This window comes from Balaenoptera physalus (assembly GCF_965194825.1).
Source record: "Balaenoptera physalus genome assembly, chromosome: 18".
Lineage (NCBI taxonomy): Eukaryota > Metazoa > Chordata > Mammalia > Artiodactyla > Balaenopteridae > Balaenoptera > Balaenoptera physalus.
In genome coordinates, this window is record NC_138899.1 from 12,184,166 (window position 1) to 12,199,521 (window position 15,356).

Sequence of the window (15,356 nt, forward strand, 5' to 3'; positions counted from 1 at the left end):
AGCCTTAGAATGAGCACAATCTAACTTATCCTTTGTCTAGAGGAAGAAAGTTAAAATATCTAGCTTCAAGCATCACTTGGGTTCCGTCCAGCTTCATGTGTCTTGGTTTACTGAACTCTCGAGCAGAATACAAGAAGGGAAATCTTTGACAGTTTTATGTCTGAAGGCTAATGTGCCATATTCAATGACGAATATTAAATCCAAGAACAGGACAGAACAAGTTTAGTCTACTTTGCCACCGTGTATCCAAGCTTCTCCTTTGAGGCAACTGAGTTTTCAACAAATGCGTAGTCCTTAGAAAGAGTAGACAAGCACCAGAACACAGAATTCCAGGGTCAGCGTTTGGTGGGGGAGTATATATAAACGAAGTTAGGAGTACTGTTTTCCACCCCTTGGGTTTCATGCTAATAGCAATGTAAGACAAAGACATTATTGCTTTCAGTGGATGTCATTTTTCTCCCCACCAAGCAGATCACTGTGTTATTTCCCACATGCTTTCTGAAGGAAACCAACAGAACTTACATTGCACAATGTGTGAGATCAAGAGGGCAGCGCTGGTGTCACTACACGTCAGCCTGCCTTGAGCCAGGTCCTGCTTCACCTGCAGAGCAAATAGGTACCTGCGAATACAAAGAAAGACGGGCGTCATATACATAGAGATGAGTGTCGAGCAAAGAGGGTGGGGAGGTTTGGCAACAAAGTCAGGCTCACTTTGCTCACTGGCAACTTGCCCACACAGTGAGGATCTAAAGAAAGGTATATAAACCGAAGAACAAGAAAGTCTGTACAGGAGGGATGAATTCCTGGTGCTACTGGCTGCAATGTAAATATTCACACCTCCCTAAAAGCACCCGGAGACATATGCTGCAATCTGTCCACACAATGAGTAATGCATTTCATTTTATATGGAGAGATACAGCCATAAGTAATTAAGACTATAACTTACCACCCTAAGGGTAGAGCACACATTTAAAATTTTTTCACAGATCAGTCAAATATACTAAAAAAATGGCTTTATGGCTCAGACAATAACAGTAGGCTATCATGGTTAGGAAAAGCCTTGCCAATGGAATTGGAAACACAAGAGTGTCTTTTTTTGTGGTGTAATAAGTCACTCAGCTTCTTCCATAAGCCTCAGTTGCCAGATCTTTAAAAATCAATTTAAGTTATTTAAAAATTCGTTTCTTTATGAAGTAGAATAAAGCAAGTAACATTTTTGGTGGAAGAAAAAAAAGTACAAATCAAAGAAATTAAGTAAAAACAGGGCGACGTTAAAATTGATTTGAGAATATCAATATGAACGCATAGATTTTTAGAAAGATATTTGCTAGTTTTGCCCACTGTCTAGAAGGAGCGTCACTTCGGCAGCAACCCTTAGCAACCAGATTCTGGCTCTCACACAATTACCCAATACAGAGAAGGATACAGAGGTAGGACCTTGCAGAAATGGTAGGTTCCAGGTGTGGGGCAGAGGAAGGTACAAAGCAAGCCTGGAAGATCTAGTTATGCCAGAGAGCAAGGCAGCTTGCAAATATAAATGGGTTATATTAAAAGGGGGGAAAAAAAAACCTTGAAGGGGCGTCCACTGGCCAAAGTTGTGACAACTTGAGTAGCAATAAAGAATGATTAAAGTGAACTGAAACACATGGAACTAATAAAACTTTATGAGTCCACTATAATAGTCATAAAAATAGAAAGCAGAAAAAATAGAATGTATCACCATTTGAGGAATCTATTCAAGAAATTCTTTTTTAGAAACTGGTAACCCAAGGCAGAAACTTGGGCATGTAATCTGCCTCCCCAGTAGGAAGGGTATTTCAGGATATACACACAATCTAAGTAGATGAGGCAAAGTTCTACTTTACAGAAGAACACTGACAACACAGCAAAAAATAACATAATTATAAAACCCTCATCCTACACCTCTAAAGAAATTATTGACTTGGCAAGGATTGTTAATCGGTATAAAAACCACTTAGGAGTTTGGACATTTGCATACAAAGTCATATGACTTTCCTTCACAATGGAAAGGTCAGAACGTCACCACCCTTAACTCAGTGATCAATCTCAGCATCACTAATGAAACAGGAAACACACAACATCACTTAGGATGGGATTCTAGCCAAGAATGTTTAACTTGTATCCTTTAGAACTAAGGTCTAGTTTGCAGGAAATACAGAAGATAGAGGAATAAGCTAAACAGGAAGCAACCAGACAAATTTAGCAGGTAGGCTATTTTATAGTATGACCAGTTCAGTTTCTTCAACAAGATGGTATCACGAAGAAAAAAAAAGAGGGACTCTGCTAGATTAAGAGGTCCAAAGGGCATAACAACCAGATGCAACGTGGTCCTACAGTGAATTTCACGTTAGATGAGCAGATATAAATGACATCTGGGGAACAAAGGGGGACATTTGAGTATGGCCAGGGTATCAGATGAGATGAACAGTACATGTATATGCACAGAAAAAATCAGAAAGGCTCTCTCACTGATGTGTTAACAACGCTCAGCTCTGGGCAGCAAGAACACAGTAGTTTTATCTTCTTAGTCTTCTTTACCTGTATATTCTAACTTTCTACACTGTACGTTGACTACTTTTGTAATAACAAAGGGTTCTTTTTAATTTAAAAAAAAAGGGGCTTTTAACACGACTAACCACAGAGGTGGCCTTAAGAATTAAATGAGATAATACATGGAAAGCATAGTGACCAGAATGAAAACATTCTGTATATGTTAGCAATTTTTTTTTCTTTAAATAAAAGAAAAATGAATCCCCTTTAAGTCGTTTAGGAAATTCCATGATTAAGAACTAAAGAACTACGGAGGCATTCTGTAACCAGAAAAAAACCAAAACAACACCCACAGATCCACTAGTTGACAACAGTTGGCCTTTATCCACCCCACCCCCCCGCAATGTAATGTTTATTCATTCATTCATTCACTTTCTTTTTTTTTTTAAATGAATAGCCCAGTTTGCTTTTTTTTTTTTTTAAAAAGAAATTCACGTTCTTTTATTTATTTATTTATGACTGTGTTGAGTCTTCGTTTCTGTGCGAGGGCTTTCTCTAGTTGCGGCAAGTGGGGACCACTCTTCATCGCGGTGCGCGGGCCTCTCACCATCGCGGCCTCTCTTGTTGCGGAGCACAGGCTCCAGACGCACAGGCTCAGTAATTGTGGCTCACGGGCCCAGTTGCTCCGTGGCATGTGAGATCTTCCCAGACCAGGGCTCGAACCCGTGTCCCTTGCATTGGCAGGCAGATTCTCAACCACTGCGCCACCAGGGAAGCCCCATTCACTTTCTTTTATCTCTCTCTGTCTCTGTCTCTCTCCCTGGAAAGTCAAAGTGGAGAATGGCAGAGCATATAAAGTAATCACAACATTAGCACATAGGTTTATATGGGAAGATGTGGTACAAACCATCTCTCTGGATTAGGCAGTGGTTATTGTTTCTTGAAGTCAACACTTAGAACGACAGGCTTTAATTCTTATGTGTGGTTAATTTTTACCTAAGTAGGAAGAATGTATGTTGTAAAAGCATGATGTTCCGAATATGGTAACAGCTACCAGTTCAAACACAGGATGCCGTGTCCAGCGACAGACTCAGGGTCAGGGTCCGACAGGCTTCGGGGCCTCTGGGGAGGGTCTCCTGTGTGTGGCGAGACGGTGCTGGGTTCCGAGAGCTCACCTATTTAGACAGAGGACGAGTGCCCCGTTGCCAACTGCTGGAGGAATCTGTCACTCCCTGATTACGCTGACTTGTGCTAAGGCCCTTGTAATCTGAGAAAGACCTTCCTGGGTACCGTCTCATCTTCTCATAAAGACAGCTGTAAGTCCCGCACGCTGGCTGCAGGGCTAACTTTAGAAATTCCGCAGCACCTTTTGCATTCTAAACTGAAGCAGCTCCAGTCAAATTCACATGAAGGGCTCAAAACGGAATCAGCTCTCCTTGGCGGAAGGATGGATGTGAGATGGGAGGCGATGACAGTGGCAGGGCCGATCAGAGGGCTGTCACTTCCAGGGACCACAGGGGAGGAAATCACACCCATCTCGATGCCATGTTTTAAACATGCCTGTTTCAATTTATTTCATCCGGGAGCTCTTAATCTTTCTTTCCTTGTTCGGTGTACAGTACGATGTCTCTGCCAGCCAAAGGACAACACTGCGGCAGGCCCTGCAGAGCAGCAAATTCTGATAGGTCCCCTGCACCTTTAAGAACACAGCCAAGTAGAAACTGGATCCCACGTCAGATGAGATGTTCAGAGAGCAGTGGAATACGTCTGACCTCACCAGCACAGCCAAGTGATTCTGAGCTCTGCCAGAAGAAAGCCTGCTAACTTCTTTTCCAAAGACCCCTCCCCCAAGCGGTTTTAAACTTGCACCTCAGAGTCAGTACTTTTCTCCTTCTAGATGCCTGAGCCCTGGTGTCAGTAGGACGAGAGCTCCAGTGAGAGTGTAGCTCAATAAATAGAAAGGAATTCAGCTTCTTGTTTAACAGCAAAGTGCAATTTAATCTTCGATCTATATAAATGGGAAGCCGAAAGCTATTCCTGGAGGCCCGAAGAATCAGCTGCAGCTCGAGTCACTTGAAGTCTGCTGAACTGCGGGCCCGTTTCTGTCTGTCTCCCTCTTGTCTGCACCTCCCTCGCCCATGAAGTAGTGTCCATACAGGGCTTCTCCCGAACCCTCCCTCCCTCACCATCTGCCATAGAAAACTGCCTGGCACCTCAATGGTCCCATCCTTAAATTTCTGCTTGAATAGGACCTTTGAGAGTGTGGGAGAACAACACTCTGGATCTGGGAAGTCGCCTTCCCGGCATACCTTGTGACAAAGCAGAAAGCAACGGGGAGCTTCTAAACTTCCCATCAATTTTAGGACCCCAGAGCCAAAGGAATTCTCTCCTCAGAAAAGATTTCTAAAATGTCAGTTAACACTGGGAGCCGGAAAACAGCGACAACAAACCCCCAAACCTGCTACGTCCAGCTGAGCTTGTGTCACTTGAGGAATTTATCAGATCGGTCAGAACAGCTGGCAAAATACCAGGCACACACACACGGCTTGATGGTCACAAGTTGTCTGGAATTTTATAACAAGGACCAGAATGGTAGAAAAATCACAAATCCCTAGAGATGATGATTCACAAAAACTGCAAAGGTGCAAAACTCATCACAAAGTAGAATGGGGAGAAAGGACTGGGGTTGGGGGGCAGTGGTAATTTATGCCGCCAACTTCCTAAGCAGGATGAAGGCCCAGTGAAATGCCGGAGGAAAAGGCATGCTACTGACCAACAGCTGGACTGGCCTTCAGATTCATTTCAATATTCTGAGCTTCGAGCAACATACGTTCCAACAACAGGAAAACCAGCCCCAGAAGCTGAGACACAGTAGCCCCAGTAAGGACACCTCATGAAGGTGCTACAGGTGTCGGCATCCTGGAACTCGGGTGGCAGCCCCAGCTGCCCCTTCTCCACGGGAAGCGCCCTAGCCGAGGAATGTGGTTCCCAGAAGGCTGACGGCCTCTGCAGTTCCTGGCCACTTAGCTGCTTCATTCATTTTAGGGGTGAAAGCGGAGGTAAACTATCAGCGGTGACTCATTCAGAACACGCGAAGCCATGGGAAGAGCCTTCGCCTTCCTCCCTTTCTGGAATCGCACATTCGTGTACCTGGTGCCCCTCCTGACGCCAGCCCCGGGATGTCCAGCAGGGACCTCAAACGTGGCCTGGCAGAACCGAACTCTTGACTCTCCACCCTCCCCAGTCCTCTACTTCCCTCCACCCCTTCCCATTCTAGTTGTCACCCATCCATCTGGTTGCGGCTTAAGTCAAAATCTTCAACATCCCTTCTCCTTCCCTCAGCCTCCACCCACAACTCGTCACAAATTCAAATCAGCCCCACCTCCAGCACGTGCTCCAAATGCATGTGTTTTCTCCGTTTCCACTCCTACCACCTCCGTGGCCGCCATCATCTTGGCCTGGGTGACTGCCATCTCTTCCTGCCATCCTCCCCTCGGTATCTACGGCAACCAGTCTCTCAACACGACGTATTATCGGGCCTCTGCCCCACCTCAATGCACTTCGCCCTCAATGTTCCTGCCACGCGAGCCCTCTTTTAGGTATCTGAACGCCTGGAGCTTGATTCTGCCTTGGGCATTGCCTAACCGTTCCTTCTACCTGGAAAGCTCTTCCTCTGAAAATGACTGACAGATCCTTGTCACTTTCCCAGCCCAAGCATCCCAGACCAGGCACTGTAAAGTCATCACCAGTCACCTTCTATCACATCGTCTACTTCCATTACCTAAAGGCTCTTACCATTATCTGACATTTTTCTTGTTTATTTAATCATTGTGTCTGTTCCCGTGAAAGTCAGGCCTGTCTTTTCAGCAGTATGCGCCCCGTCCCTGGAACAAGGCTTGCACACCATGTATACTCCATCAATACTGTTGACTGAATGTTTTCATCTCTTTGATAAACGATGAACCATTTAACAAACTCAACCACCCAAAATACTGTGCTCTCAACCCAGAGGGACAAGAAAGATGTGACAGCCCTCATCTTGAACAGCTAAAGCTTGCAAGGCACGTGCGGCAAGAATCTGGCTGGTCAGACTAGTGTAGTGTAGTCTTGAAAGGGAGGCGTTTTATCTTCGCATGTTCCCACCAGGCTCTGCTCTCTTTTAGACTACCACGTGTCTTGCTGGAAATTATAAAATGGGTGGTAGCAGGGATGAAGATGAGGATGATGGGGGTTGTCACTCATAGCAGCCCTACTGGGTTCCGGCCACTCTATGCTTAACCTCTAAACAACGCTGGCCAAGCAAGCACTGCAGTCGCGTTGACACGGGAATTAACAGAGGCGCAGGGGCGTTTAGTAACCGGCTGGTCACACAGCTACCAGGGGCAGGGCTTGGCCACACTCCTCCCACTCGGCCACACTTTCAAAGAAACCGCCGTACAGTTCATGTCGATTCACCCACTGCAGCAACAGAGAGAAACTGAGTTCACACCTTGGTTTCACAGAAGAGATTCATTTCCCAGAACTGTCTTGTGATGTGACAGGTGTAAGAGGGGGAAATACGACGGTAACAGATTATAAGTCCAGATACTTCATAGCACAGCCTTCGAGAAACCAGCTTTCAGGGAAACTGTGGTACTTTCTTTCTTCCCATGTTTGTAAACACAACTGGGAGGGAGGAAGGTTAAACTGTCAAGCACAGAGCAGATGCTGGTCAAGGTAACATTGTGAAAATGTTTCATCAGTTGACTTAGAACATTCACTCTCTCTTCTCCTCAGCACCCACAGCAATAAATACCCAGTTTCCAAACCACTAACCTTGTGAGTTCTTCTTGGAGTTGTGTGTGGTCAGGTGGAAAGAATTTCACCACAAACTTAACAACGACATGCTTTGGCCCTAGAAAGGGGGGAAAAAGCAGTAAAGCATTTATTGATTTGTCTTTCAAATGCCATTAAAGGAAAAGATGTAAGAGGGTATATTAGATACCAAATAATAAGTCTTATTCCGAGCTGCCCAGAGCCCTTCTGCCAACATCCAAGTCACTTAATAGCTGGTTAACTTGGTTACTAATTCGCATTCTCATATTGTGGGGAGACAGACACCTGTTTGGGTTTTTTTTTAATTATATTTTTTGGCCACACTGCATGGCATGTAGGATCTTAGTTCCCTGACCAGGGATGGAACCCACGCCCACTGCGTTGGAAGCACGGAGTCTCAACTACTGGCCCCCAGGGAAGTCCAGATACCGGGTTTTTAAAAATACTGTGACAGGCATATTACATTGAGGCATCAAAATTTTCCCCTGGAGACGTAAATTGTACCCAGGTTTTAGAAGCAGGCATTTGTCTTCAAAAATTTATCTGTCTGCTTTAGTCCAAATATAGGCTTTAGACAGCTTAAGGAAGAGATAACGAAAAAGTAAATCAGTTATGTAATTTATTATTTCTAACTCTCTCCAAGGTACAGCGGCTACTGTGTTCATCACAGTCAGTCAAAGCCTTTACTAAGTGTCTCATACAACATCTTATCGATAAGTTCCAACAAAATTAGGAAGCAGATCTGGGAGGGGGTGGGCAGGGTAAGACTGGGAATGAGACAGGTAACTTTCCAGAATTCAAACAGAACATCAAATAGATTATAAAATAATAATTTGTAACCTGAGTCAGAGTTTATTTTGCTGTATAAGCCACAATACAAAAGCAATCCTACAGGTTCTGCCATTTGGAATAACAGCAAAAGTTTATGTTCTATGAAATACAAGGTATTATGATGAAATCCAAACTTTAACAGCAGTTGTATAAAAGTAAAAAATGTCTTTTTTGCTCTACCTTTCACCGTCACAAAAGACAGATGTTGTACTTTAATTTTTATAACACACTCAAATTTAGGGGAAAAAACCCCAAACGATGTATCTATAAGATGAAGATGTTGGCAATACGTACAAAATTAGGAGGAAAAAAAACAAGGCACAGGAATACTGAAACCAAGAGAAGCCGGGCTTCTTTCTGCTAACCATTCTAAAAATTAACAGAAATCCTCGTGTGTCAACTCTGGATCACAAAATAGCAAGAACAAAATGGGGAAGATGGGAAGGTCTAGCTCATTCTTCCCAGCAATTTTCACAGATGGGGAATTAAATGAGGCTACTTGGATCCTTAGAAAACCCAAAGCTAGGAAGATGCTAGCACTAAATGCAAAATGACAGCTTTGTCACATGGGGTGAGTCATAGCCCACAGAGATGAAAAGGAGAGTCTCTGCTCCGGTGCTAAACCAAATCACAGCCGCTGTCCTGGGTCTGACACTTTTCCACCATCAGCAGTTCCCATCGCGGGTTACTGCGGGAACAAATGTCATCATTTTAGATGCCGTGCTTCCTCCAGCCTTCAGGCCTGGGGGCTTCTCACAGCAATGTGTCCTCCACACTTAGTCCTAGGCCAGCCACCCAATAAACGCTGAACAACGGCTGTTTTGTTTTCTGCATTAACGATTGCTTAATTTAAATGATAGAAGATCAATATCAATTTCAATTGCATAAGGGCCACTCAACACAGTGTGCCTGTTTATTACAGCCACGTAAATTGCTGTAAGTAGCCTGGTGGGGTTTCTTTTTTTTTTTTAATAAACTTAGTTTATTTATTTTTGGCTGTGTTGGGTCTTCGTGGTGGTGCGCAGGCTTCTCATTGTGGTGGCTTCTCATGTTGTGGAGCACGGGCTCTAGTTGCGCAGGCTTCAGTAGTTGTGGCACTCAGGCTCAGTAGTTGTGGCTCGCGGGCTCTAGAGCGCAGGCTCAGTAGTTGCGGCGCACGGGCCTAGCTGCTCCGCGGCATGTGGGATCTTCCTGGACCAGGGCTCGAACCCCTGTCCCTTACATTGGCAGGCGGATTCTTAACCACTGCACTGGTGGGGTTTCTTAATCAGACATAAAACCGACCCCAAGAGGTATTGTGTGATTCACGTTCAACTAAAGGAATGCAGTTTTGTTACCATCCTCAGTCTCTTGCCTGGTCTCTGGCTGCAGTGAGGGACAATTTGGGATGAACTGGAGAAGAGAGCTTGTCTCTGAACTTGACCTCACAGCGGAGAGAGGGGAGGATGGTCTGGTGCTGACGCACAATGAGAAGGGAGGGAAAAAGCAAGTGTTCCCTTCCCTTACTTCTCTCCTAGACCCTCCTTAATCTTTCCTTCGACAACACGGTCTAAATGCAAGGCAGACTCCCTTCTGTCCTGCTTGCCAATCACACTCACACACACACACACACACACACACACACACTCACACACTTTTGGGAACCTTATTTTTCCAAACACCACTTGCATTCTGATCTCACAGGCTTTGAAAAGGCAGCACAGAAAACCTAATAGCTATTTCATGAATAAATGGTTCCACCTGCCCCCTTCAAAAGTGACAGAAACATGAGCACAGATCAGACAAGCTCAACTGCTCTGGGCCTTAAGAGCCTGCTTTAGTCATTAATTAAAATGACATTTGTTTTCCAAGTTTTGATTACCAAATTGTTATATATTAAAATTGCAGAAGATACATTTAATAGTATGTGGATTAGTAGAGGCTGAAATGCAATCACAGGGTAAAAAAAGAAAGTGTGGCCCCAGTGCTTGACACCACAGGGCAGACAACGCTTAGACAAGGAAGACTTTTGGTTTATATTTGACATCACTGTTAAACAGGCGGGGGTGGGGGGGTATACTTACTTCTAATCTGCTTGACAATAGGTTTTAAGAGATCCAGCCACACCTACAAAGGAAAAGAGAACAGACTGAGACATCAATTCTCAATGAGAGAGTGCAAGTATTTTGAGACTCCACTAGGAGCTGTTTAAAATCAAAATATTTTTGAGGATTCGAAGCGGTCTGTGCTTTTTTTTTTTCCCTCCAGAATGCCATAACTTACATTGTCTCCCATGTTTATAGAACAGATCCGAACTTGCTAATATTATCCCTGAGGTTGAAAATTAAAAATCTCTCCTAGATGCAAATAGTGCATGGTTCACTAAGAATTTTTCTATTCTCACTGGTACTTTGATCACAGTTAACTATTCAGTAAATATTAACGCGTGATTGCACATCTGGCTATAAATGGAGTAAAATACGCGTGCTCCTTAGTCAAACAAAACACACGTATATAGATGTACGTACAGAATGGCACATCTTTGAGGGGTACGGAAAGGGAGTGAATATTTATAGAACACACTTCTGCACAAGGCACCATCCATAAGCTATTTACCTCTCAAAGCAAGGCCAGAGGATTCCTGTTACTCAGGAGAGAAATCTGAGACTTGCAGAGGCTCAGTAATTTGTCCCAGGCCCTCAGCTAGAATGTGGCAGAGCTAGGACTGAAATCAGGTTGGTCCAACTTCAAAGTCCAGACTCTTTTCACACACATTCTCCTTAGTGTGCAATTCAAGCGGCAAAATTTTAAAAAAAGAGAGAAACCGGTTGTCATTAATAAAGTATAAGTTAACCCTTGAACTTGTGATCATGTGAAAGGGTCCTACTGAAGCTCATATGTGCATATATGATTTTTAAAAAGTTAATGGGCTTAATGTAAAGAGGGTTTTATAAGTAAATATGAAAAAGAGAAACACTCCTCAAGAAAATTATGCAAAGAATAACAGGTAATTGGTGAAGAAAAAATGCCAATGGCTAACAAGAGAATGTCCAAGTTCAAGAGTAATTTGCACTACAAATGCAAATTTAATCAAATAACATTTCCACCCATTAAATACGCATCTAGATATGCCTGTATGCAGTGCATGTCTGTATTTTATAAACCCAGAGTTGGCAAGGGTGCCAGGAAATGGACACTGCCCTACTCTACTGGTGGATGTATGAATTGGTACAACGTTTCTGGAGACCAATTAGGGAATAATTATCTAAAGCCTAAAAAGTATTCATATACATACTCTTTCATCCCCTAACTTGACTTCTGACGAATTATTTGAGAGTGTGGGGAAATGTGTTTGGGAGGTGGGGAGATGGGTGATTTCTTCTTTTCTTCTGCCTTTCTATATCATCCAAATTACCTTCAGTGATCACTCAGAATTCTCATAATGAAAAAAGTAAAAGTAAAAAAATTTAAGTATCTACTTATTCAGGTGAATCTTCCCCACCACCTTTTCAAATAAATATGATTTTCTAATGAAATCCTCATTTCTATATTCCCCGTCCCCTACCACTCTGTTATATGGGAAAAACAATAAAGGCATTAGTTGACTTAGGATCACCTCCACTGTCACATTCATAAGACTCAACCTTAAAATGAGAGAGAATAATCATTCAAAACAACAATCGTCGTTTGTGAGATGAGTTATTCTTCTCCCAAGAATCCTAAAAGATGGCAAAAATATCTCCATTTGACAGATGAGAAAAGTGGGATTCAGACCATAGCTGCCCAGCGCTGGGACTCAAACCCTGTCCTTCAAACCCAGTTATTCATTCAACAACACATCACTGTGTCGCTCTGCTGGCTTCCGGGAATACAGTGATGGGAGACCAGTCCTGGTGCCTGCTTCATGCAGCATATGGTCCAGTGAGAAGGACAGGAAACAAAACCTTCCCGAGAAAAGTAAAGAAGTACCTGAGACAAAGGAAACAAGGGGGAGTCCCAGAGGACTCTGAGTGTCAGGACAGAGAGGTCTGACCCAGTTACAGGTGGGGTAGAGGCAGGAGGAAGCCTTCCCTGAAGGTGACATTGTGCTGAAATCTGAAGAGAGGTGAGAAGAAGCTATGAAGACATGCGGTAAAAACACCTGTCCAGGTGACTTAACATTAGGGGAGACCAACATGACAGCAGAACAAGGTTGGTGGGTCAGGAAGGGGCCAGACCCTACAGAGGCCACGTTAAGACACTTCATCGTTATCCTGAGAACACTGGGAAGAATTTTAAATATGGGGCTGATACGATCAGATTTGCACTTTGAAAAGATTACTCTGGCAGTGTGAGAACAGAAAGAGGGGGTCAGAATAGACGCAGGTTATCTGCTGCAGTCGTCCAGGCAAAAGAGGATGGTGTTTTGGACCAGGAGGGCAGAAGTAGCATTGGGGAAAATTAGGTGGAATCAAGAAAAATGTAACATGGACTTCCCTGGTGGCACAGTGGTTAAGAATCCGCCTGCCAATGCAGGGGACATGGGTTCGAGCCCTGGTCCGGGAAGATCCCACATACCGTGGAGCAACTAAGCCCGTGCGCCACAACTACTGAGCCTGTGCTCTAGAGCCCGCGCGCCTAGAGCCCGTGCTCTGCAACAAGAGAAGCCACCGCAGTGAGAAGCCTGTGCACCGCAAAGAAGAGTAGCCCCGCTTGACACAACTAGAGAGAGCCCGCGTGCAACAACGAAGACCAAACGCAGCCAAAATTAAATAAATTAAATAAATAAATTTAAAAAAAGAAAGAAAGAAAGAAAAGAAAAATGTAACAGGTAAAATCCAGTGGGATTCACCGATGGGCTAGATGTGGCGGCCGAGAAGCAGACGATAACCAGAATGGCGCTGAGGTTTCTGCCGCAGGCGTCTGCCATTCAGAGACAGGGAGTGCTGGAAGAGGGCCAGGACGGAGGGGTTCTAGAAACTTCCATTTTAGGAGGTGCCCTTGGATTTCACGAGGAAGAAACAGTATGAAAACGGTGGGACACACTCATCCAAAGCTCAGAGAAGCCTGGGCGGGAGATCTCACAGTTAGAGGCTGCCAGCACTGTGACGCCATGAGGACAAGATGGCCTCGTGGAGCCCAGAGGATGAAATGCATCAGCACTGATGACGCGTCTACCTTAGGACGGCTGACGGGAGCAGGCAAGGACAGAAGGAACGTAAGGAGAGAGTCATGTCACGGTAGCCACAGGAAGACAGTGTTTCCAGAAGGAAGAACATCAAGAGCTGTTGAAAGATCAGACAAGATGAGAGCTAGAGTATCTGCTGGTCAGTGGACTTGGAGAGGGGCCTGGAAGTCCGGTGGACGGTGAGGAGACAGGAAGGGTGAACAGCTTTTCCAAGAAGCTTGGCTGTGAAGGAAGAGACCAGAGAATGGGGGTGTGGAGGAGGGGGAAGAATCCAATAAAGGTACTGTTTATTTGCTTGTCTTCCACAGGAAGGACCTGGGGGTGCTTAAAAAGGGGAGGGGCTGGGACTTCCCCGGCGGTCCAGTGGTTAAGAATTTGTACTTCCACTGCAGGGAGCAGGGGTTCAATCCCTGGTCGGGGAACTAGGATCCCGCATGCCATGTGCTGTGGCCCAAAAAAAAAAAAAAAAAAAATGCGGAGGGAGGGGTTGAGAGTATGAGCAAGAAGGGATAACCAACATCCTAAGACACCTGGGATGGTGTGGAAAGATAGCTCTAAAACGTAGGGCACTGGAGATAGAAAGAAGAGCTTTTCCAGTGGTGGCAGGGAGGGAGCAGAAAGGCTAATGGCAGATGTACGTCAGTTTACACTTCTGCGTCAGGAAGATAAGAAAGTTCCTCTTTGACGCCATCTGTTTACCCCTGTAAACCCTGAGGGTTGGAGGATGTGGGCGAGTGGAGAAGGTCTGACACAGTTGTGTTTGCGTGTGAGAGATTAACTGAAGAACTCTAGAGGGATTTCCTGTAGCTGCTGAGCCGCCACTCGTGAACCTGCCAGCCTGTGCTCTGTCGGCCTCCAAGCCTGCCTCAGGGGAACCACCTCTGAGGTCTTTCACCATTGCCAATTCTGCCACAGAGTCTGCCTGAACTTCTGCAAACCACTCAGGACCAAACAGATATGCTCTGGCAACGTAGCTGCCAATTTTATGAATTGTTTTAAAACATCTCTCTTCTGTTTTTGGCATTTCTGCGGAATTCATCAAATACAAGCACCAATTTGAGCCAACCGAGCATGTGGTTTTAAACCATGAAGGCCTGGGAACATCACACTGGCCTGAATTAGCCTGTCTAGTAGAGTTCTATGGCAGTAACGCTCCAAGGCATCGGTTACGTCACAGCTAAACTGGCCTGGGTGAGAAAGCGGGGCCCACAAGACCCTCTCCATCTACCAGTTAGATTGATATTTGCAGAGCTGAGAGAAAAGGCCTTGCACGCTAAGGACTTAAACCACTATAAAAGCATGAGCTGGAGGGAGCAGGAAGAAAAATAGGGTTGCTGCTCGACTGAAGTACTGAAGTTTGTCTAGGTCATCCTAGACAAATCACTTCTTCATTCAACCTAAGCAGAACAGAAACAAGTTCCAGATGAATTAAAAAGGCAACAAAAGCACCATGAACTTTCTTTTCCTGCCAACGGATCTCTGGAGGGTCACAACTGTAATCATCCGTCTCTAACCTCACCCCCGCAACTCCTTCAACCAAGCCACACACATCCCTGTTCTCACTAAAATCATGCTGCTGGTCTCCAGAGCACAGCTACAGATCCACATTACCTGACTGTAGAGGGATTTGGTTAAAACGAGTGGGCTTCTAGAAATGCCATACCTAGTCAGGAGGACTCACGGAATCAAGGAACTTCCCCTGCTGGGATGTGAAGGCCTGTAAGTAAGAGTTTGCTCAAGCTGTCATAACAAAGTACCACAGACTGGGCGGCTTAAACAACAGAAATCGACTTCCTCCCAGTTCTGGGGGCTGAAGGTATCCCAGGTTTGGTTTCTCCTGAGGCCTCTCTCACTGACTTGCAGACGACCGCCTTCTGGCTGTGTCCTCACGAGGTCTCCCCTCTGGGCACACAGGCTCTCATGTCCCCTGGGTATCTCCCAGTTTCCTCTTCTTAAAATGATACTGTTCAGACTGGACTAGGGCCCACTCCCACAGCCCCAGTTTAACTTAATCACCTCTCTCAAGGCCCTGTCTTCAAGGACCGTCACATTC

At 44.9% G+C, this 15,356-nt stretch overlaps 1 protein-coding gene across 4 annotated transcripts in view; it reads right to left on the reverse strand.

Moving 5' to 3' along the window:
* FARP1 (FERM, ARH/RhoGEF and pleckstrin domain protein 1) overlaps positions 1 to 15,356 on the reverse strand; it is a 293,546-nt gene that overhangs the window by 74,937 nt on the left and 203,253 nt on the right. For all 4 annotated transcript variants that reach the window (XM_082434609.1, XM_082434610.1, XM_082434611.1 and 1 more), the window contains 3 exons: positions 10,221 to 10,263; positions 7,327 to 7,405; positions 523 to 620 (listed from right to left, as the gene is read on the reverse strand). In XM_082434609.1, the coding sequence (XP_082290735.1) occupies positions 523 to 620; positions 7,327 to 7,405; positions 10,221 to 10,263 (220 nt within the window). The remainder of the gene's footprint in view (positions 1 to 522; positions 621 to 7,326; positions 7,406 to 10,220; positions 10,264 to 15,356) is intronic.